This window comes from Pelodiscus sinensis, chromosome 1 (genome assembly GCF_052426305.1).
Source record: "Pelodiscus sinensis isolate ZL-2025 chromosome 1, ASM5242630v1, whole genome shotgun sequence".
NCBI lineage: Eukaryota > Metazoa > Chordata > Testudines > Trionychidae > Pelodiscus > Pelodiscus sinensis.
In genome coordinates, this window is record NC_143052.1 from 170,519,593 (window position 1) to 170,547,191 (window position 27,599).

At 41.8% G+C, this 27,599-nt stretch overlaps 2 protein-coding genes across 6 annotated transcripts in view; one reads left to right on the plus strand and one right to left on the minus strand.

Moving 5' to 3' along the window:
- Nucleotides 1-20,075, minus strand: part of CADM2 (cell adhesion molecule 2) — a 1,018,160-nt gene extending 998,085 nt beyond the window's left edge. For all 4 annotated transcript variants that reach the window (XM_075909639.2, XM_075909649.2, XM_075909633.2 and 1 more), the window contains exon 1: nucleotides 19,653-20,075. In XM_075909639.2, the coding sequence (XP_075765754.1) occupies nucleotides 19,653-19,713 (61 nt within the window). In that variant the 5' untranslated portion in view covers nucleotides 19,714-20,075. The remainder of the gene's footprint in view (nucleotides 1-19,652) is intronic.
- A 47-nt stretch (nucleotides 20,076-20,122) lies between these two features.
- On the plus strand, nucleotides 20,123-27,052 carry LOC102460450 (uncharacterized). 2 transcript variants are annotated; one of them, XM_075909628.2, is made up of 2 exons: nucleotides 20,123-20,560; nucleotides 22,202-27,052. In XM_075909628.2, the coding sequence occupies exon 2, from the start codon at nucleotides 22,889-22,891 to the stop codon at nucleotides 24,584-24,586; it is 1,698 nt and encodes a 565-aa protein (XP_075765743.2). In that variant the 5' UTR covers nucleotides 20,123-20,560; nucleotides 22,202-22,888; the 3' UTR covers nucleotides 24,587-27,052. The 2 variants fall into 2 exon arrangements, with proteins under 2 accessions (XP_075765743.2, XP_075765735.2); XM_075909620.2 differs by lacking the exon at nucleotides 20,123-20,560 and adding an exon at nucleotides 20,573-20,691.
- The last annotated feature ends 547 nt before the right edge of the window (nucleotides 27,053-27,599 follow it).

A 27,599-nucleotide genomic window follows, 5' to 3' on the forward strand; every position in this document is an offset into this window, starting at 1 on the left:
AAGATGACAATCTTCTCCTTCATTCAAACTCCCCCTCAAACTCTACCCCTCTTCCTGCACCCCAGTCTCCTCTCCCAAGCTCCCTTCTACACAAGCGCCCATCGTAGACTCTGCAACACCCCTCTCCCCAGGAAAGTGCTTGCCCTTGACTGCTTGCCAAAATCTTGGAGTGGCCCTCCTATCAAAAATCATTGACCACCCAGACTTAAGCTGAAGAACTGCATCTCTAGTACAGAAGCATGTTGACATTCTCCTTCTGAAATTCAGTGACCAAGTGGATGAGAGTTCTCCCTTACCTTTGAGACCTGGGTTATAGTCCCAGTTCTGCTGTAAGCAACCTTGTTCATGTTCTCAGTTTAACTTAAAAACAAGCACAAGGTAACAGGTAAAAACACATGACCTTTGTACATACCAGAGTATTAAATAACAGTTAAAACAAAAAAGATAAACATAGTCTTTGGCCTTGAAGTTTAATACCTCTTCCCTTAGATTACAGGACATTGATCAGTAAGACTCAGACAATACTTTGGAGCTCCAATCAAAGTGTATCTGGTACCAAAATTACACCACTCACATTTGAGTCAGAAAGGTTAGCAACACTACAATGAGAGAAATTAAACAAAAAGTAGTGACTTCCAAACTGTTTCCTTAATTTACAAGGTTTGGGAAATAAATTTTGCCTTAAAGTAGAATAGTATGCCAGAAAGACTTGTAAATGACCTTGCAGCGTGCAGTGTAGGGAACCCAGAAGTGAATTACATGGTACATAATGAGAAGGGTCTCCATAACTGTTCAAAAGTCTGTCCAATATTTGTTTGTTTAGAAGCAAGATGCTTTCTGAACTCCGTGAGAGAGAACTGGATCAATACGTTTAGTTTAAGCTTAATTAAGATTCAAGGCAGTGATTCAGCCAAATCTGAAAACCCCACTATTCCTAGCGAAGATTGACCTTGATAGGGATTGTGCTATGACAATACTGCTTTAGAAAATAACTACATTTCTCAAACCTACATTAACCAAAAATTGCTGCAAAAAGTAGCACTAAGATGAACTGTGATTAAGTGAAGTCACATTTCAGCTCATGGACATAAACGTGAGATTTATTTTGCACCAATTCTTCCATTACTAGCTAAAAACAAAACACAAAAAGGATAACTGCAGTGTCTACATAAGACTCACCATATAAAAAAAAACCCACAATGGCGAGGGACTAAGGGAGGGGGTAAGGCGTAAGAGCCAGAGATGAAAATGCACAGTCTGTAATACCCTTTAAAAATCACAAGGTGAGCATGAGTTTTCTTCTCAGACATAAATGAGATATTAATATTGCCTAGCACAATGTAAAAAAAAGCCACAATTATATTCTCAGAATTCAGATTAATGAATCTAGATAGATCTCACTAAACAAACCATGATTCTAGATTATATTAATGTAATTGATATGTAACTAACTATTTGGATTCAAGAAAGTTCCAGATTTCTTTCTAGTATAAGCAGAATTCAGTAAAAAGTATACATCTCATTTAATAAATTCTATGGATTAGGTCTTAGTGTGCATCTGAACACAAATATGTTCAACAATAAACTAGTTCTTTATTATTCCTGGAATAATAGTTGATCCCTCTGGTGCCTGTAACTGGAACCAAGGGGAATACCAACAGGAATGTAACAAGTTTAGCTTAAACTAAATACGCCAATTCAAGTTTTTCACACTCACTCCTTGACTTGTGAGGGCTGAGGGTTTTTTTCTCCTTCTACATAATTAGATTGGTGAACTCTAGCATATTCAAGTAATGTTTACTACAGAGAGTTGTTTTCGCTATTGTTAATTCAAACTTTTATAGCCAACTCTAATTCCCGCTAGAAGAAACAAAAAGTGATAACGATATTCAAAGATCACACACAAGAACATTTTATTTAAAAAACAGAATACACAGCAGAAGCATTAGTCATTTACTGGACACTTTTTAAAGCACATTCCCCGTATTGAGTGTGCTGACATGGATAACATATATAGAAAAGGCTGCTCAACATGTTTTTTAGTTTGTGGCCAAATGTTTCCTTATGAAGATAAAAACTACCCACAGTGGGAAGAAGCTTTTTCCTACATCAAAAAAAATCCCCCAAAATAAGGAGTTGACAAGTAAGTGCTAACATACACACTCGCTGAAGTACGGAAAAGAAAGCAGCAAGGTCTTACTAGACTTTAGTAAGGCATTTGATACGGTCTCGCATTATATTCTTATTGATAAACTAGGCAAATATAACTTAGATAGGGCCACGATAAGGTGGGTGCATAATTGGCTGGATAACCGTAGTCATAGAGTTGTTGTTAACGGTGCTAAATCCTGCTGGAAAGGGATAACAAGTGGAGTTCCGCAAGGGTCTGTTTTGGGACCCGTACTGTTCAATATCTTCATCAATGATGTAGATATTGGGATAGAGAGTACGCTTATTAAGTTTGCAGATGATACCAAACTGGGTGGGGTTGCAACTTCTTTGGAGGATAGGGACATAATTCAAAATGACCTTAGCAAGTTAGAGAAATGGTCAGAGGTAAACAGGATGAAGTTTAATAAAGAGAAATGCAAAGTGCTCCACTTAGGAAGGAACAATCAGTTCCATACATACAAGATGGGAAGCAACTGTCTAGGAAGGAGCATGGCGGAAAGGGATCTAGGGGTCATAGTGGACCACAAGTTGAATATGAGTCAACAGTGTAATGCTGTTGCAAAAAAAGCAAATATGATTCTAGGTTGTATCAACAGGTGTGTTGTAAGCAAAACTCGTGAAGTCATTCTGCCGCTCTACTCTGCACTAGTTAGGCCTCAGCTGGAGTACTGTGTCCAGTTCTGGGTGCCACATTTCAAGAAAGATGTGGAGAAATTGGAAAGGGTACAGAGAAGAGCGACAAGAATGATTAAAGGTCTAGAGAACATGACCTATGAAGCCAGGCTTCATGAACTGGGCTTGTTTAGTTTGGAAAAAAGACGATTGATGGGGGACATGATAGCGGTTTTCAAATATCTAAAAGGGTGTCACAAGGAGGAAGGAGAAAATTTGTTCCTCTTGGTTTCTGAGGACAGGACAAGGAGTAATGGACTTAAAGTGCAGCAGGGGAGGTTTAGATTGGACATTAGGAAAAAATTCCTAACTGTCAGGGTGGTCAAATATTGGAATAAATTGCCAAGGGAGGTGGTGGAATCTCCCTCTCTGGAGATATTTAAGAACAGGTTAGATAGACATCTGTCAGGGATGGTGTAGACGGAGCTTGGTCCTGCCTTGAGGGCGGGGGGCTGGACTCGATGACCTCTCTAGGTCCCTTCCAGTCCGAAGATTCTATGATAAGGTGTGAGCCATAAGAGTGACATTTTAAGTGTTGCCTTCTTGCTACCTCTTAAGACTCTTGTCCAGTGTAACTTGTGACAAGACAAACATTCTGGCTAATGTTGCAATATTAAGTATTCTTGCAATCTTTGACAAGTAGATTTAACAAAAAGAAACTTTATATAGTATTTTGAGCAATTGCCTGTTCAAGCATTTTTCTCTCCAACATCACAAGTTCAATGGAGAGGTAATGGGATAACTCACTCCTGTTTAATGCATGATCAATCCTGCACAAAACCAAAAATGATTTCATAATCTTACGTAGACTAACAGTCCATACTGCTTTCTCACAAATTGCTTTCACTTAATTGTTTGCCATTAATGCACAATCAATGTCATCATATCATGTTCAACAGAGCTAAGGAATGACCAGGGTAACAGAAAACTGGTATAATTAGGCTGGAAGCTATTTAGCCACATGCACTAAGTAGAGCCATGCACAGGGTTCAACAGAGTTCCATTTGTTTAATTTAGCAAAGAGTTACGCTAAACCCAGGTCAACAACAAAAGAAGTCAACAACAACAATGAAGATAAAAGCTTTTTGCAGCTATCAGAATTTAGTTCTCTACTTTTGAAACTGTAATTATCAAATTTTCAAAAAAAACCTAAAAGAATTTACAAATAGGGACATGCAGAACAGTGATGTAGGGTATGTCTACACTACCCCCCTAGTTCGAACTAGGGGGGTAATGTATGCATACCGAACTTGCTAATGAAGCCCGGGATTTGAATTTCCCGGGCTTCATTAGCATAAAGCCGGCTCCGCCATTTTTAAAAGCCGGCTTGTTCGAACCCCGTGCCACGCGGCTACACGCGGCACGGGCTAGATAGTTCGAACTATATAGCCATTCCGATCTATCTGTATACCTCGTTCCACGAGGTATACAGATAGTTCGGAATAACTACATAGTCCGAACTATCTAGCCCGTGCCGCGTGTAGCCGCGTGGCACGGGGTTCGAACAAGCCGGCTTTTAAAAATGGCGGAGCCGGCTTTATGCTAATGAAGCCCAGGAAATTCAAATCCCGGGCTTCATTAGCAAGTTCGGTATGCATACATTACCCCCCTAGTTCAAACTAGGGGGGTAGTGTAGACATACCCGTAGAGAGGTAATTCAGAATTCAAATTCTGTAACCAGAATCTTTTAATGATATAAAATCTGATGTGCCACAGACATTAAATTCTGAATGTTCAGATTACTGGTGTGTGAGCACACATGTACCATCAGACATACTAAAGCTTAACTTGTTTACTAACAACAGGTAGTTGATTAGGTATTTCAACACCAGAGATGCTGTAGGTGTTTCTCATTACTATTTTTGAAATTTAATATGTTAATATTTTTTTCTAGATTTAAAAGTCTTCAACTTGATTAAGGGTCCCCTATTGTTTTTGAGTGAATAGTGCACATGTAAACCAGCAGTGAATGACTGATTTAATATTGGTTAGTATAGTGATGCATGTCTTCCTTAGATTTTATCGCTGCTGTTTATTTAAATCTAAATAATTTGCAGTAAATCTTGCTCCTCAAACACTTTTCTATAAAATGCATGAAGTGAACATAACGCATCTCTCTCACCTGCCTAAATATGGTGAGAAAGCCATATTCTTCCCAGATTTCCAATGTTAACTATTCCATAATACAGCATAATAAACTTTTTGAAATGACATCATGCTTACATAAATTTGATACAGGTAAGAAAAAACAATTGAAGAGTGAAGTCCATTAAAACAAAAAAAACCCTTACACGTTGATATGATACAAATTAGGGATCTTAAAATGTGTTTATTTAAGTAAACATGAAACCATTGAAAATTTCAGCAGTTAAACATTTACTAGGGATGTTTGATAATGTTTAATTGAATAGTTGTGTAAGCACATGAAGTGTTAGTGGTTAAATGACTATTCAATAGTCCCCAGGGTGGGGCCAGCAACAAGTGTGCTCCTGGCTCCACTACAGCAGAGCCCCCAGCCATCCCACATTGCTGCCTCTAAATCAGAGATAGTAGCGAGGGATGGCAGGCAGAGCTGGTCTGCGAGGGGAGCCAGTTTAAAAACTGGATAGAGATGCAGCAGGCAAGTTGGCAGCAACCCTGTCCATGTGGGGGGTCCAATTCCCCTCCAGACAGAGGCTGTTCTGTGGGATGTGGAGAAGCCTCTGTCCACAGGGAATTCGGACCCTCCACAGACAGGGGCTGCTGCCAAGAAGCAGCCTCTGCCTGTGTCAGGCCCAAGCTTGTTGTGAACAGAGGCTGCTCTGCATCCCATAGAGCAACCTCTGGCCGCAGAAAGCTCGGGGCCACCGTGGAAAAGAGACTGCTTTGCCACAGCTTCCCCTGCTCCCCCCTCCATGCTGTTGGGGAGAGAGGAGGGCAGGTGACACCAAGGAGCCAGAGGGGACCGGCTTTTAAGATAGACAGCATCATGTGGGGTGGGGGAGAAGGAGACCTGCATGTAACTATGAAGGTTAACAGATTAGGCCAGGCTCATCATTTAACTATGGACATGTTTACACTTTCATATTGCTAATACAGATGGCAGCCAATTTTCCTCACCTCAGTGCCAATCCAGTTGCATAATCAAAGAAATTCCAAAAAGTTAGTGAAGCCAAGAATCCTCTTTAAAGTTATTAGAAATGTAAGTAGGGGCTGAATTGCTATTTGCTGTCAGCCAGCTAGAAGGAGAGAGCTACCCTGGGGGCGGTATGCTCACTCCAAGGCTATGTCTACACGGGCGGCTTCTTGCACAAGAACATCTTGCGCAAGGGCTCTTCTGCAAGTCGTCTTGCTGCCATGTGCGAACTGTGCTTTTGTGCAAGAGCATCCATGGCAGTGTGGACACTCTCTTGCGCAAGAAAGCTCTAATGGCCATTTTAGCTGTAGGGCTTTCTTGCGCAAAAAATCCCTGCCAAGCATCCACACTGCCCTCTTGCGCAAGAGCTCCTGCGCAAGAGGGCTTACACCTGTTAAAGGGCGTAGCTCTTGTGCAACAACCCCTCTCTTACCACGCAGTACTGTAAATTTCCTTGCATAATAGTGGGCGGCCAGTATAGACGCTCTGTAAATTCTTGCGCAAGAACAGACATACTTGTGCAAGAAGCCACGACTGTAGACATAGCCTAAGTGTTTAGCTCTGCAAGATAATGAACTGTTAATTGCTGATATGTAAATACAGCTCATGCCAGGAGAGGGAAGGAATCCGAGGTGTGGCTATGTAAATTGAATTCAGCCAGGGCTGACGGAGGATCAGTGTTGGAATGGAATGTGGTGTATTGTAACTAATTTGTGGCTGTTGTGGGGGTCACAAATCATGCTACTCCTAAATGTGGGAACTGTAAAATATGACACCAGTGCTTGCAGGAGAGACACCATCATTGTAAGAGGTCTCAGAGGAACAAGCCTCCCCCTGCCAGAGTTGAGTGAACTGAGTTGGGGGGGGAAGGGCTCGAGGGCTGAGTCAACCTACTCCATGCCTGCCAGATGTAAGCTGTAAGACTGGTTCAACCTGCCCCTTTCCCCCTGGTTTTAAGGACAGACCTAAAGCAGACTCCATGAGGAGTCTTTTTGCTAGTCCAGTGGAAGCTGGAATCTTTGGCCAGCCTAGGTGGTGGCTAAAGAGTTGAAATCACTGGTTTGGCTGGGAGCTAGATCCATTGCAGCCAGTGGAGTGGCTAGTGAGAACAACCAGCAGGTGGCTGGTAGGAGCGGCGGCTGGCGGCTAGTGGAGCTGTTGGCAAGAACGACCGGCAGGTGGCTGGTAGGAGCGGCAGCAGGCAGCTAGCGGAGTGGCGGCAGTCAGCGGACTACAGGAGCAGCACAAAGATGGCCTAGGCTCAAGGAGGGGAGTCATCTGGATGATGTGTCAGGGTCTGCACTGACTGGACAGAGCTATAAGTGGGGTGTCTGAAATGGGGTACAGAGAAAGTTTGGGTAAGTGAATGGAACCCTTACCTTGGTGGACTAGTGAGCATCATAGGCAAAAGAATCCTTTTTGAGCTGGGACAGTTACTCGTGGGGGTGGGGGACTAAGAACTCGGTTGTGGTATTTTCCCAAGATAATGCCATGTGACCTCTCTCTCTTTCATTAAAAGTTTCTTTTCTACACTCAGACTCTGTGCTTGCAAGTGGGGAAGCATTGCCTCTCAGAGGCGCCCAGGGGTATATGAATTTCCCAGGCTACTAGGTGGGGTCTCAAGCCGGTTCTGTGTGAGATGGACCCCTAGATATTGAACCCGGCTTGGCGGAAGGGTTACAGAGAAATTTGAGTCATTTTTCAGTAATCATGCATGACAAATTAGTCTGACAGAACAGTACTGAGTAAAAGTAAGTGGATTGAAAGTGATGCTAAAGAATATTCCATAATTAGGAAATCAAGAAAAATGAAGTAACTGCAGGTGTTTAGTTGCTGTTTTAACTTATAAGCCAAGTTAGTTAGCTGAAGAAGTTTTTGGACAATCTTTTTTGTAAACACTAAGTTGAATGTTAACTAGAAAATATTTATCTGACTTAAATATGTATGTTTAAAATAAATGTGTTGTATAGCTAAATTCCTCTGTAGAAAAACTCTGATATTCTGAGACAATTGTTAGCTGAATTCCTAAGACAGAAAGATGAAAGAACAGCACCACCTAGTTCCCTATATAAATGTTTTCAAATATCCATTATCCATTGATTTTCTCTAGATTTTACTGAAATAACTTAAATTACAAGATATTACATAGGTTTGTTATAAAGTGAGAGATTAGTCACCTTACTGCAAGAATATGTTTCCCAGTATTTTGGAAGCAGTTAATTTGTACACCTTACTAAAATAATACATGTATGTTTTGTGGGGGAGGGGGGGGGGGAAGTCATATACAATGCAGTGTCATCAATTAAGCTTGTTCATTTTAAATTACAGTATAGCATAAGTACAGTATAGAATCTTATGTGTATGTCTGAGATAGGATGTTAATTCTGATTTCCCTATGTACAATTTCTATACTTTAAGTTAAAGTCTGTCTCAGACTGGCTGGCCATCTGTGACAATGCACAATTTAAACTTTGCTATTATGTCTGACTGCTCTTTAATATGTAATGAGGGATGTGTACCTAATTCATGATTTTAGATTACACTATAGTAGAGATTATTAGTTTAGTTAATAAAAAGATATTTTGTCCAAAAAGACATGTCTATGTCCTCCAGGTATTTCCTAAACTACGCTGGAGAATGTACCTCAGGAAGGACAGATTAAAGAAGTGATAGATTATTCTAGGAGCACCTTCAAGAATATTTTTCAGGGCCAACAGCTGGAACTGATAATGCTGGGACCATGCTAAACATCTCATTTTATTTGGGGCCACTGGCTCTGTATCTGAAATTGGAGTTTGTTAAAGTGCTTAACCAGATCTCAAAATCAGTAGCCACTTCATTGTCCTGTTTATTCAACTATGTCAGTTCAATGAGTTCCTTCAAAACTGGGACCTAACAGGAATTCTAAGACCAGGACATTTTTTTTCCTCTTTCAAGCTACAAATAAAAATTAGGTGTGAGAAGGCAAAATCCACAGTTTCTGAATTCATGAAGTGCATAAAATTCAGTCACTATATATAGTGAATGCTTCTTTTTATATGCAAATCATGTTTCGATAACTTTGGTAAATTTTAATGTTTCTAATAAATGTAGAATTTTATTTTTAATGTAACTGAATTTCCATCCTAGTTGAGCTTGGCACAGATCATGAATCTAAAGTAAAAAATGCATTATTTACTATTTTCTATTATAATAAAATGTAAAAATTAATCTGTATAAATGTATAGTAAGCTCTGAATAGCATAAATAGCGATTAGCTAGAAGTTATGGTATATCATACTGGTTAACATAAGCAGTGCTAAGGCTAAAAGGCTATTTATTTGCCAATCAAGATTTAATATCTAGCAACCAGTGAGAATCAAACTTTAGGAAAAATTTAGATAATGCATAAACAAAACAATTGAAGCAGATAGTTGAAATAAAGGTTTATTGCTTGCTGATTTTTAAAATGTAATTTAAATCAGTTATTTGAATCACTGATTTAAAATTAACCACCGTATATACCAATAGGAAAATATTTTAACTAACAGAAAATTTTGATGTTGCCCTCTCTTAGGAAGCTGTTCGCCTACAATTTGTACAAGTTATTTTAAATTTGAACAATAGTACAGATATAGAATATTATATTAGTTCTCATTTGCTTTTGTAACATAAGTTTGGGTTGCATTTCTGACTTGTCAAATTAAGACTTCTGCATCAGGTATCAAATACCAGGCTTTGGTTTTATTGGATAGAAAAATACTGAGTGTGTAGCCTCCAAAGCTATGATAGAGGTGGTGGTGGTGGGCGGGGGACCGGTACACTGTGGAAGCACACAAAAAAAAAGGTATCAAAGTAGACGCCTTCTTGTCATTTTAATCAGCCAAAAGAGTTGGTTGGCTGGCAGGTCTCCGTAATCTTACGTAAATTGCAAAAAATAATCTCCCACCATTACATTATACATGTTAAAGATTCCACATTAGCACTTTTTTTTGACTGAGGGTGAGAGCAACTCCATTTGGATCCTGTACATATCCATTCATAGGAATGAAGGTTGCTGCTAGGTCAGTAGTATTGTTCCCAGGCCCTGCTAGTCCCTATAGATTTGGAAAGCAGCTGTCACCAGTCCAGTACATGTATATACTAGCATTAAGTGTGCCTATATTTCATCTGTGTGTTCAACAAAATGTACGATTTGAAAGGGGAACCGGAATAATATACTTACGCTAGTACACTTTCAGTTCCATTTTTAGTCAACTACTGTAGTAATATCTGAATGTTGAACATTCCCCAATCATTATAAAGACAGAATCTTTAATTTCCAGTTGCAGTGATTTTAGATGCTAATGAAAGGCCCAAGATGAGGGAAGTACCACTGTAAATTATAGTCTTTTTATGGACTTTGTTGCAGATTTACAGATCGTGTTTAATCCTTGATTAGTAAACTGTTCAGTGACTCTCTCTAGTCAGTGCCTTTAGAGTTTCTCAATTTGTCAACAGATGCAGTACAACATTTCACTATTTATATTTTGAACCATAAAGTAAGTTTCTCAGCACAGCTGACCCTAAGAAGAAAGGTTTCAACCTAGCATTAGACAAAACTGAACAGTGTATTTGCTTTTCTTTAGACAGTAGAAGAGCCAGTAATTTCTTTTCTTCCTCTAGAAATAGATGCATATTAGGAAGTGTATAATGTTGATACACCAAACTGAAGTAAAGGCATGCAGCTATGTATTTGACTCCTGCAACTAAAAACTAAGCTTTATATATATATATATATATATATATATATATATATACACACACACACACACACACACAGCGCCTCCACATTAGCATTACCAATTGATTAGCCAAATGAAATCATGTCAAAATACTGTCAAGCTGGAGGACTTCTTACTTCAACTCATGTAACCCTCATTGTACAAGGAACAATCGAAGTCAGAGGAAGAGTGATCTATTTCAAAATAAGTGCTGTGTAGACACTCCCTATTTCGAAATAAGCTATTTTGAAATACGATACACAATTGAAGTAGCTCAATTTGCAAAGCTTATTTTGAGTTAAGCCCCGCAGTGTAGACACACCTTAAGAGAAAAAGCCATCATGGGTGGAAATAGAAATGAAGGGTAATTGCAAAGGATTCTGAATAACCAGTTTTAATTCCTACAAAGAAGCAACTTTAACTGAAGCTTTTGTATTTCTCCTGGTTAGTAATATTGTATTAACAGTAATTTCTCTCCTTTAAAATATCCATCAGTGCTACTTTTGAATGTTTTATTATACAGCCATATTCAACTGATTATCTAAATGGTCAAAAATTACAATTATCAATTATCAAACCTACACAGCTGACGTTTTTGATTTTTTTTAAATAAAGAGGCCAGTGCTCAGAAATCCTACATAATTCTGAAAAACAGATTGCTTCTGCTTCAACTAGATGGGTTTTTCCCTGGTTAGGGAGTAATCAGAGCAGTCTCCTTCTACTTAGCATGGCAGGAATGAAAGCAGGTCAAGTTACAGATAATCCAGCACATGTAGGTCAGTGTGGTATTTTCCATTTGTTCAGATATTTATCCTGAAGTGTCTACTGTAACTGCTACTGTGAGTTAATTTGGCCTTATATTTTCCTCCGAGCTGTCAATCAGACACCTTTTTTTGAGCTGTCAGAGTAGAGTTTTGCTAAGCAGAAGTAGAGTTAAGGCTTGCCAGCACAGCTGGATCAAAGTAGTATCTATGCTGGTTTGTTGCCTGACACGCCTGCAAATTGAAAATAGAAAGAAATGCATAGTGTAATGCATTATAAACCTGCACCGATATCCACAATTTAAGGATTATTGTATACTGACAGTGATCAGCTTTATATAGAGAATTTCCATTTTAATTAAGAAGAACAAAGTTATTATTGTATCTATAAAAATCAATGCTATCATTTACTCAATATACAACATATTTAGTTTACATTTCAGATATAACCTGGATCTTTATGCTTGGAATCACAGGAATCTGGCCTCATTTTTCCTTGGTCTTCCTCCCCACCCATTTCTCCCCATTAGAGGGGATCACTCTACATAAGCCATTCAACTGCTTATCATTAGCCTCAGAAGAATTGATTATCAACACTTAAGGATAAAAATGCAATTACACCATACACACAAAATAGCCAAGTATTTTTGCTGTTAACAGAAGAGTTTTCAGATAGGTCAAGTAAAACGCCGCTTGAGAAGTCAATTTAAGGCTATTCACTCTTTTTTAAATTTTGACATGTGATGTTGCCAATTGTTGTAAAGCTTTGTTCAATCTCAACATGAGTCGTTAAATAAATTGTATGTCTCCTCCACTATTTCCTGAAACTCAAGTCTAACTAATAAAAAAATCTTTTAATATACTTTATAATTTTGCTAGGTTGTATCAATTGCAGTCTGACAGGTCCATTTACAATTAATATAAATGCACCAGAGAAAAGGGAATTTTTATTTGTACTACTCTTTCAAGGATATAGAGATCATTAACCAGCATAATAGCATACACATTACATTTCAAAGTTTAGTCATATAGTCATTACGGTGGCAGAGTATCAAAAATTAAGTAAAACAAGCTATTTTATGGTCAACAAGATTAAGACATTGCTATACACAGTTACAAGTTGTATGTTACTTCTCAGGTCTGAAGCCACTTTAAAAATTCACATTCTATAAAACATTGGAAAAGGAAACACTGAAACAAACCCACAACTGGAACAAAACCCATCTGCAGTAGTGTTGGGTAAGTGGGGGGAAAATTACATCTATGAAATTTAGCCTACTGAATAAAAAAAGTATAGTTTACATGACATCAGAATACTTTCTCTCAACAATGACGTGCTTATTTTTAAGTGTGAAAGCCATGACTACTTCCTAGCTTTCTAATTACTTAATTCTTAAAACTAGCCAGGGTTTGTGATCAAGCAAGCATTATGTTCAATACCTGGCTAAAGGAAAAAAGAAAATAAACCTCCTCTCAGTTACTCTCTTCAATCAAATGTAGAGCACATCACTGGACCAGAAACATGTAGACTATTGTCCCTCAACAGGAATGAGATGAGATTTTTTTGGCAGGGGTATGGTTGTGGAAAAAGGAAGAAAATATATATTTCCTTCCCCACTATAAATACAGCACACACACACACACACACACACACACACACACACAAAGTGTTTTCAGAGCTGTATTATGTTAGAGAAAGGTTCACTTCAATTTAACATACAAGGATTGCAACATACTGTAAGAAGTTTCATGTTAGTTCTGCATCTTCTTTAAGAAGATCTACAGATTACATTTTAAACAATGAGACACTCGGCACTGCAAGAGATAATGTAGTGGATTTCTTGAACAGGATAGGCTTATGTCTCATGTTTTCAAGTATTACTGCTTATTTACTGGACTTTGTACCCCCTCCGCACATTTCCCCAAATAAACCAATTTTTATTAGAGCACCTCCACCTCCTCTCAGTATTGCACTATAAAGCATCCACTCTAAGTTGAAGCACTTCGAAAGTGCAAATGAAGCCGGGATTTAAATATCCCATGCTTCAGTTGCATAATCATGTAATGGCGTTATTTTGAAAAGCGTTATTTTGAAACTGAAATCACAGTCCAGACATGGTTCTTTCAAAAATGGGGCCGCAGGTTTACAGGATCTTTCAAAAAAGTGCCCTGTTTTCGAAAGAACCACGTCTAGACTGCAGTTTCAATTTCAAAATAGCACTTTTTCAAAGGAGTGCCATTACGTGATTATGCAAATGAAGCACGGGATATTTAAATCCCGGCTTCATTTGCACTTTCAAAGTGCTTCATTTACATCCCTCTGCTGACAGAGGGATGTAGTCTAAGCCTACTGCAGATGAACATAAAGACACATATTTTCAGACTATATGGATATCTATTTAAGAAATAAGGGGTTTTTCTAAGACAAAAAAAGATGAAAGTAGAAAATAGGGAAATCCTTAAGAACCTTTGCATGGCTATTCAATGGCTTGATACTATATGGTTCTATACAGACATTTTTAAAACATTTCATTATGTATTTTTAGATGTACAGTAAAACCCTTTCAAGGATAAGGGATGTGTACACTGAAGTCCTCTAAGTGTTTTCCTTACAAATGAAATGTTAAGGGCAGTGTTGCTCAACCACTGGTACAAGTATCCTTAGGGGTACTCAAGAAAAGTCTGGGGGGGTATGTCAACACAACTTAAATTTGGAGAAAACTGAATTTGTTTTAAGTTTTACAGCACTTCGTTATTTTGTACTTTTTAACCCCTAAAAATTTAATTACCTGCCCAGCTACGATTAAGTTGTTTAAACAAATGTGTCGCAACAGCAGAAAAAAAAAATCTGAGTGTCTGAAAACTGTAGAAACTGGGAGGTACTTAATTTTTTAAAAAATTTAAAGAAGCACTTTATAAAAAAGTTTGAGAAACACTATTATAGGGCCCTATGCCTGTCAGTATCTCCTATCTGCACTAGTTTAGATTTTTTTACATTTATGCATTTATAAAGGTTGTTGGCACTATCCGTCAGCTCTCTCAGGATGTTTAGTCATACCTTATAACCAGAATTTAATTTCAATTCCACAGAATAAGAACTGTTCCAAAATTCAAACCATAAAAGTCTACTGAATTCTTAAAGGTTTGTATTAGAACTCTTACTGTGAGATAATTACTACCGGTTATTTCTATTGTCTTAAAGAGGGCCAAATTTTTTCTGGTAGAGTTTAGGCCACTCTAGTCCTAGCTATAAAGCTGTTCTACTAACCACTGACAGAGCTCAGAAGGTTCCAGAAAGCATGCATAAAAGTGTTGCTTGATCACCATTTCATATGCAGAAATATTTAGAGAAACTCAGGCCACAACTTTGAATTTCTCTCTAACATTACTATCTATCATCTCTTGAACAAACAGGTACAACGACAAGTAAATGCTGTTGTCAGTCTTTGCCAGAAGTGACTAAAATGTAGGATCATGTAAGAATTAAAAATGTATACATTATAATGGTGAAAAACTAACGCTGAAAAGGAGACTAACAGACTTAAATTCTCCATCTCATGCATACCAACACCCCTCAGCCACTGCCCCCAACAAGACAGCCAATGTACTTCAATTAAAAAGGACTAGTGGTTTGGTACAATAGCCAGGGTCTCCTGATCAAGGCTTCTTGTTCTGTGTGGATACTTGCTTTATGATAAGCTGGAACAGGTGGTCCACTATTAAATAGTGTTAGGGAGGAAAGTAGCAATTGCATATTGTTAAACAATGTTCAAGTTAACTGACATGAAGACCTTGATAAAAATGTAAGGTTTTTAGAATGAGGTAAGGAGCAAGAATTTTAATAGGGTGTAAGTCACAAAACTCTATTGAGGTCCTAATGCTATAGTCCTTATACCCCAAGAAGATGTGTCAATGTGTAGTTCCCCAATTAAATACTTAGAACCATGTTCTGAAGGTACTTAGGTAATATTCATAACTTAGACATCTCATACATAAATTAAACCAAAAGAATTTTTGGTGTAGAGCAATAAAACTTTGATTAAACTAGTCACACTCATAAGAAAGCTGTACATCATGCTTATTGACTTGATTAATAATGTTAATTAATGTATGAAGTATTTATCAAAACCAAAAGCCTATAATCTGTTACCTTGTTTCCCTGTGCACCAAAACAGACTTTGTAACAATTTCTACAAATCAGACAATCCAATTTGTACTGAACCAATATGCTTGTGGCTAGACACCCATTTTATGACTTAATTTGTGTGCTCAGTACAAGTGACAAGTAAAAGTGTGTGTTTGTTCCTTACAACATATTTATGTGCTATAGGTTTGCCAGTTCTATCTCAGTCTATAATTTTACTTGGTTGAATGAGCATTAATTATGCATAATATACAGGTATAAAATAGTGATTTCACATAAAAAAATTGCAGTTATTTTTTTCAAACCACTTACCTACCCAACCAACTATTAGCTATTGAAGCTTAACTATTTCCATGAATTCAAGTTGTCAGTCAACATGGGACTTCTTGTGTTTCTTTTTTACAAACAAATCTGTGTTCATGATAAAGATGTCCTTACCAGCAAGCTGTTTTCTATCATCTTCAATGATAAGATGTTTCAATTATCACAACTTCTGACAAAAAAGGCTTCTAGTAGTCTATCCAGTGTCATTTAAGGTACAGCAATTCATTATTACTTTCAAGCATTTTTAGTAACTGCCCTGAAAACGTTTGTCTAGTGTTAGCACTGATGTACTGAAAGTAGTTTTTCAGTATCACAAACTGATATACAGTGTTCTCAGAAGCAGAGCACATTAAGATATTAGATGCCATTTGCATTATCACACAGCAGGGGGCTATAGCAGCTACATTCTGGGATAATCCTAACCCAACTCTTTATACAAAGAATACTGTAAAATAGTCTTTAATATTATAGCTTCACACACCTGAAGTGTTTACAATACACTGTTTGGTTTTTAAGTAAAATCAATTAGAGGGCATCATTTCAACTCCCTAGTTGTTTTAAATGCAGACAGGAAACTTTTTACATTTAGGGAATAATATTGCTAAATTAATTTAGTGGAAGAGTTAAAGCAAAATGTGACAAGTATCATTATGAACAAATTAAACAATTTAGCCCCTTGGGATATAGTAATAGTGCTTCTGTAATGACTACTTAAATTTAGGGTTTCTAAACTATAGAAGGTACTGTTTCCACATCAGTCACTAGAAAGGGCAAAAGAGAATAACTTCAAGTTTCACATCTCTGAACTCATCTGACAAACTGCTTCTAACCTCAACATATTATTACTCCTCTCACCAGATCTACCCTCCCACAGTAAGTCAGTAATACCATGAAAGTTTCAGAAAAGAGCAAACAACAAAAACAAACCTTAATTAGCTGCTTAATTCTAATGCTATTTCATGCAATAGCCATTATTTGTTGCCATCTTCCTATTTCCAGTGCTTCATCAGTACCCAGGACTATTTTTGAAACTGAGGCGCCTAAAAGGCAATGCCCCAAAAGCCACACTCCCATTTGGGACATGTAAGTATGCCTACATGGCACAGTCTTTAAGTTTAATTAGTTTAAATTTCATTGAAATGAAGTCCTCACAACCTGAAGTCAGAAATGTTTGAAATCCACTGGACAAAGTTTTTATTCATCTAATCAACTAGAGGAAAACTGAGTATCCTAAGGCCCAAAAGGAGGAAACTTGAACAAATCCATTGAATTGCTTAACAGCTTTGTGGAGCAATGCAAGCCAAATAGGAAAAAGCTACTTTTACATACTTATTTATTGTTGGCAGCTTCACATGTGCATGTCTAATATACTTAACTGTGCTCACTAACTGTACCAAATTACATGGTACAACTGTGTAAACAAAATGTATGAGGTACCAACATAAAGTGGAGTGGAGCAACAGTGTTCAGTGAAACTCAACCATCACTGTACAGATATTTTCCTCGCAAAAATTCAGTAATTTCCTCTTTTAATCTTACTAAAAGAAACAAAGGATAAATGTATATTACTCATGTTTCAGACATACTCCAGAAACATGGTTGTCATTCCTAAGCATCTCAAGGTGGCATCCAGGAAAAATGCCTCCTGAAGAAGCCCTCACCTAGAGGTAAGCAGGTGAATACTTGAGGGGAAAAAAAGGGATTGACATTCTCCCCCTTTCAATTACAACTCAAATGTGAGGTTAAAAACATGGAAACATGTCATAAGTGTGGGAGAGAGCCAGATAGTAGTAAGAAGGAACCCCTTCCTTTCCCACAAGGGCAGGCCCAATTTGGCTGCTTTCAGTCAGAATACACCTTTCTTTATGCACTGTTTATTTAAACCCAATGCTGCTTGCGCTAGTGCATTTTCCCTGGCACACTCAAGCTGTTGTGAAAGCCACCACTTTTTACATCACCATTTGCTTTTAAAAACCTGATGTACTGAATGCATCTGATTACATCTTAAGAAAAAGATCAAATTCTTCTCCTCCAGCAGCAAACCTGATTTCACTGGCGAGAGAAAGTCAGTCCAGACAGGTTTCCCCACTCACCCCCTTCCCCTTGCAGCGCAATGAATTGACAATTCACAGGGCAACGTAAAGGCACACGAGAGCCTCGACCCCCCGATGCAGCCCAGCACACATGCTCAAATAAATCTTGCATTATAGCATCAACACAGGAGCGCCTTGTGCATTGACGTACTGGGCAACTCATACAGATCCGTAAGGAAAACAAACACTATACAACCATCATTTGCAGTCACCAGATTAATTTAATCCCCTCTTCCCTTCAACATCACCACTAAACACAACTTCCTCAGAAGGTAAAGTGGGTACAGCCTGCAGGTTAGTGAATGCAGAAGAAATACAAGCAGATGCGTTTATTTCAGCCGCCCAGCAGATGACTTCTGCTGTTGGAGGGGAGGGAAGTAATTTAATCTCCTCTCTGGAGACCTCGGCACAGGATGCTCACTAACGAGATTTGAAAATACAACCAACTTCACATAACATGTCACAGGGATGAGACGAGGGAAGAACTAAAATCCCACAAGGTCACTTAGTTCATGTGATTCTTCCCCTTCCTTTACCCCGATACAAGAAAGGCCGGGATGCTTCTCTCCCTGCAGCCATCGTAAAGAAAAGGTGAAGGCGAGGAAGTTGCTGAATGACTGCTCATTGACCTCATTTAAATCCCGTAAAGGCCTCCGGGGGTGCTTTTGGCGAGGGGGAACTTCAGCCTCCTTCACCCACACGCACTAGTGTATCTGGCAACTTCTCGCCCCAATCAGCTGGGGGGGGGGGAAGCGGAAGGGGGGACCCGACCAAACCCGGACTCCCCCACGCTGCAACCGGAGCGAAAGATCCTGGTTACTCTCCTTCCAGCACCACGGCCACATCCTCCTCCTCCCCACAACAGCCGGTTCCTCCATCCGGTGCCATTGATATTCCTCTTGCCTTCCCCAAAATAAGGAAAGGTTTCGAGAGCGGGGAGGGGCTTCTCTTCCCACCCCTCACACACACTGTTCATTTGCATGATAATAGTATTTTGTAGATTTCCCTCCACTGCAGTCACAGCGGCTGTTACTTTTCACTTGGAAGGCTCCTATTAATGAAGGCGAGAGGTGGTGATGATGCTGGGGGGGAGGACAGACGAGGGGGAGAAAGCCCACCCCAAAGACCCGAGTCTGGAAAGTAGCGGCAGGCTGCAAGGCATAAGCTAAACCGGGAGCCACAGAGGTTTCGGAAACCTGGCTTTGCTCCAGGGTGGGTTCCCCCCCTACATAAATAAAAGTAAATCCTCTCGCTGCCTGCGTGCGAGCCCGGCACCGAGCCTCTCTCTTCTGCCTCTCGCCCATGCCAATGAGGCAGCGCTAGGAGCCACGCTCCCGCGGCAGGGACTCGGCTGCGGCGGCGGCTCCCCCTCTCTCTGCCAGCCAAAGGCACGTTTGCCTGGGGGCCAGGGGGTGGACGGGAGGGAAGGTTCCGGGGAGTTGAAGGGCTGGTGGGGGAGGAGGATTAAGGTTCGGGAGGCGCGGCTGGAGGGCGGGAGGCTGGGGGCCAGGAGCGGCGAAGGGGGGGGGGGAGAAGGAGCAGGACGGGGGTGCAGGGCAGGGCTCTCCACCCGGCCGCCCTCACTTCCCCCTCGCGGCGGGGTCCCCGGGACGGAGCTGGGGGCGGTACCTTGTATGAGGAGCCCGCAGAGGCTGTAGAAGCGCAGAAGGGCGCTGGGTCTCAGCCGCATCCTGGGGGGCTTCCCTCGGGCTGGGTGGGCGCCAGGCAGAGATTCCCGCCGCAGCCTCCTCCGGCCGCCTCTCTCCGGGCGCTTCTCTCCCCCAGCAGGAGCCTCCGCCGCCGCCTCCGCCGCAGTGTCTCCCTCTGCCTGCGCCGTATCCAGTGGGGTGAGGAGGAGGAGGACCAGGGTCGCGGGGGCGGGTGGCGAGGCGGCTCCTTCCTCCTCTGGCGCTGGGCAGGTCTCTCTCCCCTCCTCCCCGTGCAGCTGTGCCGGGCACCCGCCCCCCCTCTGGCGCTGCTGGGTGCGGAGGAGGCTGCCAGCCGCGCGCGCTCGCCCGCCCGCCTTGGTTCACGAGAAGGCTGCTCCGCTCCCAGCCGCTTCCAGCTCTAGACACAAGGGCAATCTCAGCGCGGATCCCCCCTCCCCGCCTGGCCCCGCCTCCTCGCCTAGGCACGCCCCCGCACCGATGGCCACGCCCCTCGGCCAACCCTTAGCAGCCACGCCTCTGCTTTAGCCCCGCCCACTGATGCCCACCTCCTTCTCTAAGCTCCACCTTCCGTCACGCCACACCCTCTCGTCTCCCCCTTACTCCACGCCCACCTCACAGCACGGGGAAAGATTGGCAGGGTTTGTGTTCCAATGGGAGAAGTCCGAAGCTGATCGCTCCGCCAATGGCTGGCGGACAGAGGTGGCGTCCACAAACGACAAACGTTTCAAAGAGACTTCAACCGCGAGCCACATCGTGCTCCCGCCTCAAAACCACCCTCCAGCTCTGAGAGGCAGCTCAGTGAGCCAATCAGCGCTCCGGATCGCCGCGAAGCTCCAGCCAATGGGAGATACTTGCACAGGGAAACGGGTGAGCGGGGAAGGCGCTGTCCAGAGCTGGTTCTGAAAGTGGCGGTTGGCAGGTGGCGGTTTGGCGGCGGGCGTGGCGGGCACAGCGGGGAGCTCCGGGCTGCCGCGTGGGAGTCTCGCGGCGCTCCCCGGGTAGGGCGCCGCTCGGCCGCCAGCTCGGTCCCTGGCGAGAAGCTCGCGGAGTCGGTCGCTCTCTGGGCAAACGGTCGCTCAGGGCCCAAAGCCGGCGGGGAAGCCACGTCTGGAGAGGGGGAGGCAGCGGGAAAGCGCTGGGGAAATCCCTAGTCTCCTCCGCTTCGGGACTGCTCCGACGGCCTGAGCTGCTGGTGTAATTGGGGAGGCGTCCAAGGCGGAGAAGCCAGCGAGCTGTTTCCCGGATAAAACCGCACCAGCATCCAGGGGAAGGCAGCGCCGCACGGTCCTGGGAACACGCTGCAAAAATCAGCTCTGTCGCAGGAGGAAGCGCTGCAGGGAAACACATTTTCCTCACGCACCCCGGCACTCCCACCCCTGCCCTGCTTGGCTCCCGGTAGTGCCAAGTGCACCCTTTCAGAAAGGCCACCAGCGCCACTCAGGGGCACTGTACTGGGCTAGGGTCTTCAGCAGCCCCCTCTTAAACCAATAGATACCTTCCCAGTTCTGCTGAAGGTAACTGAGGTGTGTGGAGGTGAATTCCACCATCCTGTACCTCACCTTGCCTGTTAGACATTAGTGTATGAACCCCGCCACATTGACAAAAACCTCTTGCCTACGCAGGAGTGCCATTAGAAAGGAAACATCAGAAAGTCACTACCAAATCCACACATGGTGGACCCTCTACCCTTAAGGATACCCCACCCCCCAGAAATAGGAAAGCAACTGAGAGCAACCACCAACATTATGGAAAGCTAAGTCTTATCCCCAGTGATGACTCATGAGCCTCCCCCATATTTCTGGGACAGTATTTTCCCCCAGTGATGCTAATGGTTCTGCTAGAAAGTCATGTTAAATGGGAAAAGGAAATTTGGCAACAGAAGATACATTTCTGGCTATGACTAGCTGTTGCTTGACTGAGGAGGAGTGATAGGTTTTGCCCTACTAAAATTAACTCCTCCCTCCCCATGAAATCTAGCTAGTGGAGGAGAGCAGACAAGCTCCTCCTATCACCTGGCTTCAACTGCTAGTATCCTCCAGTCTGGGAAAAGATTGGGACTTCCTCTTCCCCTGCACAATTACTCTCAGGAAGAGCAGGGGGGAAAAGTCAGACCCACTTCTGGGTATCTTCCCTTGCTGCAAGAAACTCTGGAATGGAGCAGAAGCCCTGGAACTTCATGCAGCTGGTCCATGGAGTTGGGCTCTGATCTCCCATGTGCAGCTGAGTGTGCTCCTGCTGGAGCTCCTAGCTGCTTCTCCTGGCTGGGTTAGACAGGGACAGGACTTGCTCTTCCTCCACATTGCCCCACAGAGATCAGACCCACTTCCATATATTTGCTTAGGCACCAGCCACAGGTCTTCCTGCATTGACAGCATGTTAGAATGTAGATCTTAAATGGATGACATTAGAGAGAATGTTCAGATAGTGGGCAAGGATCTCATTTCACTGCAGAGATCACTAAACAACTCTGTGTTGCTTTAGGAATTAAACAGCTGTTCCATATTGCAGGCCACCCACAGTCATCTGGGCTGGTTGAACGAACAAATCGGACGTTGAAAACTGCATTAAGAAAAGTTGTCGAAAAATCCGGCAAACAGTGGGATACTCATCTCCCACTTATACTCATGGCTACTCGATCCACTATGGGATCCGCTGGGTACTCTCCTCATGAAGTACTCTTCGGACGACCTATGAAGACGCCCGAGCTCTGGTGGATCGAAGGAGGGGTGCCTCCTGACGACTTTCAACCAAAAATCAAAGTAGCTGAGTATTTGCAGCAATTGTTGAATAATTTGTCCGACATACAGCACACAGTAGCGCAAACACTAAAGGGCAATATCCAGAAAATGGATAAAAGACTTGCAGGAGATTTTAAGATTCGAGACTGGGAAGTCGGAAGTAAGATCATGTACCGACATTTCAGTGAAAAGAGCCATCCTTTGAGCCCGCGATGGTTGGGTCTGTGTTATATCGTCAGCAAAGCTGGACCCACCGTATATCAGGTGGAAATAGTCAGTAGGAAAAGGAAGATCCTTAAATGGTTTCATGTGAGCCAATTAAAAGAATGGAAAGGAAATTAGGAGACGATCTAGACCAGAAGATAGATAGATAGTTAGGAGGGTGCAACATCTGCAAGAAAACAAGATCATTAATATATATGTATTATTTTGTCTTATTTAGGAGTGGCACGTCACAATGAGGACATTATTTTATTTGTTAAGTTTAATCCTTACCAGTGTAGTAATAGATAGTAATTCTAGTCCTGTAACAACTAAGTTAAGATCTGGCACTATACGAAAGTTAGTAGAAGGTGACCATGGTCTAGAATGGGTAGACCTAGACGGACACATATTTAAACAAAAGGATGGATCGACCATAGGGGCATATCTCCAAGGGTTAACGTTCATGCAAAATGAACTATGGAGATGTCGTGCTGGTGACCGCCCTTTAGGGGAATGGAGTATTCCACGACCGGTGCTAAACACATACGACACAATGGTGCCACAACGATTTGTCTGGACACACTTCCAGTCTAAAGATCTGGTGTATAACAGGGAGATAATATCCACAAAGATGTATAAACCACTGCTTTCAAATAGCCAGCGGTGGGAGATTAAGTTACCAGTATTCCGCAGTCAGTTGGTTACCATCCATGTAGAACAGTATCAGGGGTATTGTCACCTTACTATAAGAAATGAGCTTGAAGGAAATATTTTATTATATTTCGTAATGAGTAAGGATGACACATGGAAAAATTCTTTTAATATCCCTGGGTGGTTAAACATGACTGTGTATACTAGCCCTCTTCGTAAAGAGTGCAGGTGGATATTTAATAATCCCCACCTATGCCTCAATGAATCCATGGCACAACCAGTTTATGAAGGAGAGAGACGGTGCCTCACAAATTGTAAGGTGCTAGTCCCTGAGTGGAAGGGATCTACCTGGGTGTACCTGGATGTATTATACCGCCCAATCATAAAACCTGGACGAATAATGTGGGTGATCAAATTCTATCACGATCATTTTGCCACAGAAACGGCACCTGCTACGGTCGTGTCCCCTGAAAAGGTAGTACAATCTGTGCCCATGACATGTGTGGAAAATAAATCACCACAGCGAGTGAGTTCCTTTAAAGCCTCGCCAAGTTGTAAAGGAGATCCGCAACCCGCTAGATATGTCTGCACGGGCATATTCGTCGATAATATAACTGAATCCGGCACTTGGAATGTGCTAGGAATTTTCGGTGCAAAATTCCCAGTTAAAATCTTAGTAGCCGAAGAGCCCGAAAAACACGAAATTGGTCCGTATGTAGTTAAAACCAATATGGCTCGTCAGGTATTAATTGAACCTGAATACCATGTAAAATGGGTACACGTACCGCTTTCATCAAACACGGCTGATATAAATAACCGATGTGAACCTTTTGTAGAGCCATTGGTACAAGGCTGGTATAAGTGGTTGCAGTTGATCACTATCTCGAACTCACCACCACGTACCAAGAGGGATATTGTCGCCAAGGTTTTAGGTGGAGTTGGTGCTGGTATGGGCGTTGCCTCAGCCACTGATAATGCACGCCTATCCAAAAGTTTAGCCAGACTGACAGCAGGTACCGAAGATCTGGTACACCCCTTAGAAGAATCCCTACTAGGGTTAGACAAGGTGCAGTTAAAATTGACTGATCTACTGCCAAAATGGGCCAATTCACAGGAAGAAGATCACTTGAAAATGTTAACCGGTATGCAAGTGATAATAAACGATACAGCGTTAGCTTTGGCTTGCATTCAGATGCAAAATATGTTGTTCGATTTATCACGAAGTATCATCCGTGATGCATTAGCATTATCTTCCTGTGGAAATTGCCACCTTGCTAAAGAAAGTGTCAACACCTTTTGAAAGGGAGAACCTAGACCTTTGGAACGTGTTACACTCCGAATATGATCCAAGATATGATGTGCTACACATTGTATTGTTAACAGTCGTAAGTGCACAAAAAGATCTAGTGTACCCAATAGCCACGGTTGGACTGAACGTAAAGGGTTCAGTGATGATGCCGATTATAAATCGAGCTTGGGTACATCAAAGCTCAGACGGCGATTTTGAAATAGTTAATATGCAAGCATGCTGTCTCAAGATCATTTAGGCTATGTATGCACATCTAGTCTATAGACTCAAGGTCATCTCTGCTTAAATGAAGCGGAAGGTGAGTGTAATTATGAGTTACATCTAACCCCTCTCGGTAACAACCGGTCTGTAGTCGTGCAGATTAACCAACATTGTATCTGCATGCGAAGTTTATGTCCCTCGTTCATAGTAAATAAATTTTACAAAGTAGCCATGCCCAAATTAAGTAATTTATGTTTGTGTAAAGTTTTTGAAATACAGGGGTGTGACATTAATGTTAAATTAATAATTGCTGACTACGAGGACATAGCAGTACGGTATGCTGTTATTGATACCATTACACCGATGTCATTAGGGCCAAAGATAGCTGCAATTAAAGCTATGATGAAACATCCCGATCTACAACAGATCATTGCAGACATTAAAAATATCAGTGAAAAAGTACATGTGGTTGTCCAACACTCAGCTGCACAGATTGTACAAGTTGGTAAAAAGATCCACATAAAAGAAACCTTGTGGACTAAGATTTTTGGAGATGTGCTCGGAGACATATCCTCCATTAGTTTGAGATCTATTTTTACCAACCCATTAAGCCTGATCGTTATGTATGTCACCATCCTGACCGTATACACCATATTGTTAACTTGTTACATCTGTTGTCCGCGCCCAAGAGTACGTGAAGAAGTATTTGCATTTAAAGCTGCTTAAGATAATGTGATGAACATCTTCGTTTCCCGTCAGACATTCATCAAGGAGGGGAAATGTAAGGCAGAAATGCAAATGTATAATATCTGGATAATATGAATTGGACCATGGGAACCTCTATGTAGTGTTTGGGGCTGATAATCTTTTAAATGTCAAGGTTAATTTGTTTTGTTTGAACCTGTAAACTTAAAGATGAGGAAATTCTGCAAGTCTACAAAATGGAGCCTAAAACTCCATTTTGTATCTGAACAGTCTCTCTAATGTCATCCATTTAAGATCTACATTCTAACACGTCCACAGGTAACTGTTAGATTTTAAACACTCACTTACCTGTTGGGTATGATTTGCATAGGTTATGAATATGCATGAGCATTCCAAAACCAACCTATCAGTTTGTACCACGCTCCAGGTGCATCATTTGACAACCAATCATTTTAAACCATTGCGGCCTATGCATATTCATGAGGCCAGGTTATAAAAGGTCTGACCGAACGATGGTTCGTTCTGGTCCTCGGGCTTATCCTGAGATCAGGGCATCGTTAGTGTCGGGCTTAGGCTTTAGGTTTAGAGAGTGAGTGAGCGTATGCAAAAGGTCTTGTAAAGCTTTATCTGGAGAAGCTAGCGGAAGGCTATGTTCCCTCCAGTCTATATAATCTAGTATTTTTCTGTGAGTTAGGCTGACGGAGGGCCAGACCTTCTCACTTAGGTTAGGACTAGTTAGTTTAGTAATTAGGTAGGTTAGTTCACGTCGTCGTGTTTGTTCGTCAGGCTGCGTCGGGTCAAAGCATTTCGGCCGTCGTCGAGTCTGTACGTCGGGCGCGTCGCGTGTTAGCTTAGGGTTTTATTTTAGGTTAAGGTTAAGATAGGTAGAGACGGAGTCTAGCTTCCATCGCCGGTTCCAGAGGCACCGAAGGGCCTAAAGAATCGCTCTTCACGGAAGGTGAAGCCCGCAATTCTACCCAGCTCTTCGTGGGACTCCTGGCTGTTCCTCTCTTGAGGTCCGGAAGGACCGACGGATTGAGGTCGCCAGCTTCGACCCAGAGACAGCCGGCAAGGGACGCCTGGTCGTTCCTCTCCTGAGGCTTTCAAATAGCCAAGGGATTGAAGATCGCCAGCACCACCTCAATCGTCCTCCCATCACCGTAGACTCTGTAAGTAGGAATAGGGACCTGGAGGGACTTCCCCTTCTTGTCCATGTAGTTTAATAGGGGACTGCCCCCTTATTCATTAATTAGAGGTATACCATCTTTTACAAATTTTTACTGTTTGTTAAATTTAATTCACTTAATATAGTCTTGTGGTTATCACTGAAAACCCAAGTCTTAAGTTTTTATTTCACGCGCCATCTCAATCTAAGCGCTGACACTCTGCCGGTGATCAGATACGAAATAGGGGTCCCAACCTGAAACACCATCCATAAGCGGATGAGTCGGGTTATCTAATAACTCTCTGGGAAGTGTCTTTAGACATCTTTGACCTTCCTGATTCTGTTCGACAGACAGGTAACAAGCAGATTGTTGGATTGGTAAAGGTGGACTTGATCTCTCCCATGCTGTTAGGTGCACCCTGTAAATATTTGCAAAAGGGGTATTTAGTAATTTTGAAACCCTCTGGCTGTTAAGTTTACAAGAATGAACTCAATTGGTAATTTCTTCATCAGGGAGCAAATCGGTTGTTTAAAGTGGGGGAGTCCATAAGTTAATAGTTTTGAGTTTCTAATAGTTATTTGTGTGTGTTGGTCTTTACTCTGCTTAAAGATGACCTTGTCTTTGTATAGCGCCTATCACAAGAGGACACACACCTGGCCAGGACTCTTTGGTACTCTCAGAATATGTGGTTGGTCAGTCACTCAGAATGGGTTTCCATCCTTATTCACAGATACAGCTTGCCAAGCCTGTTAGTAATTAGCGGTGTCATAGTAAATACACACAAACCACTCTTCTCAGACTACACTCATCTCTTTGATAGCCTGTTGCTCCTTAACTTTGCACCTTCATTTCCAGAGCTAGCCCTGTGCTACAATGAGTTATCTGTTGTATAATATTGATCAGAATACCAGTTCTGTACAAATACTCATTGT

What these genes read in the sequence shown, in the direction of transcription:
- LOC102460450 (XM_075909628.2), top strand. Translation starts at nt 22,889, where the DNA reads ATGAGGACATTATTTTATTTGTTAAGTTTAATCCTTACCAGTGTAGTA.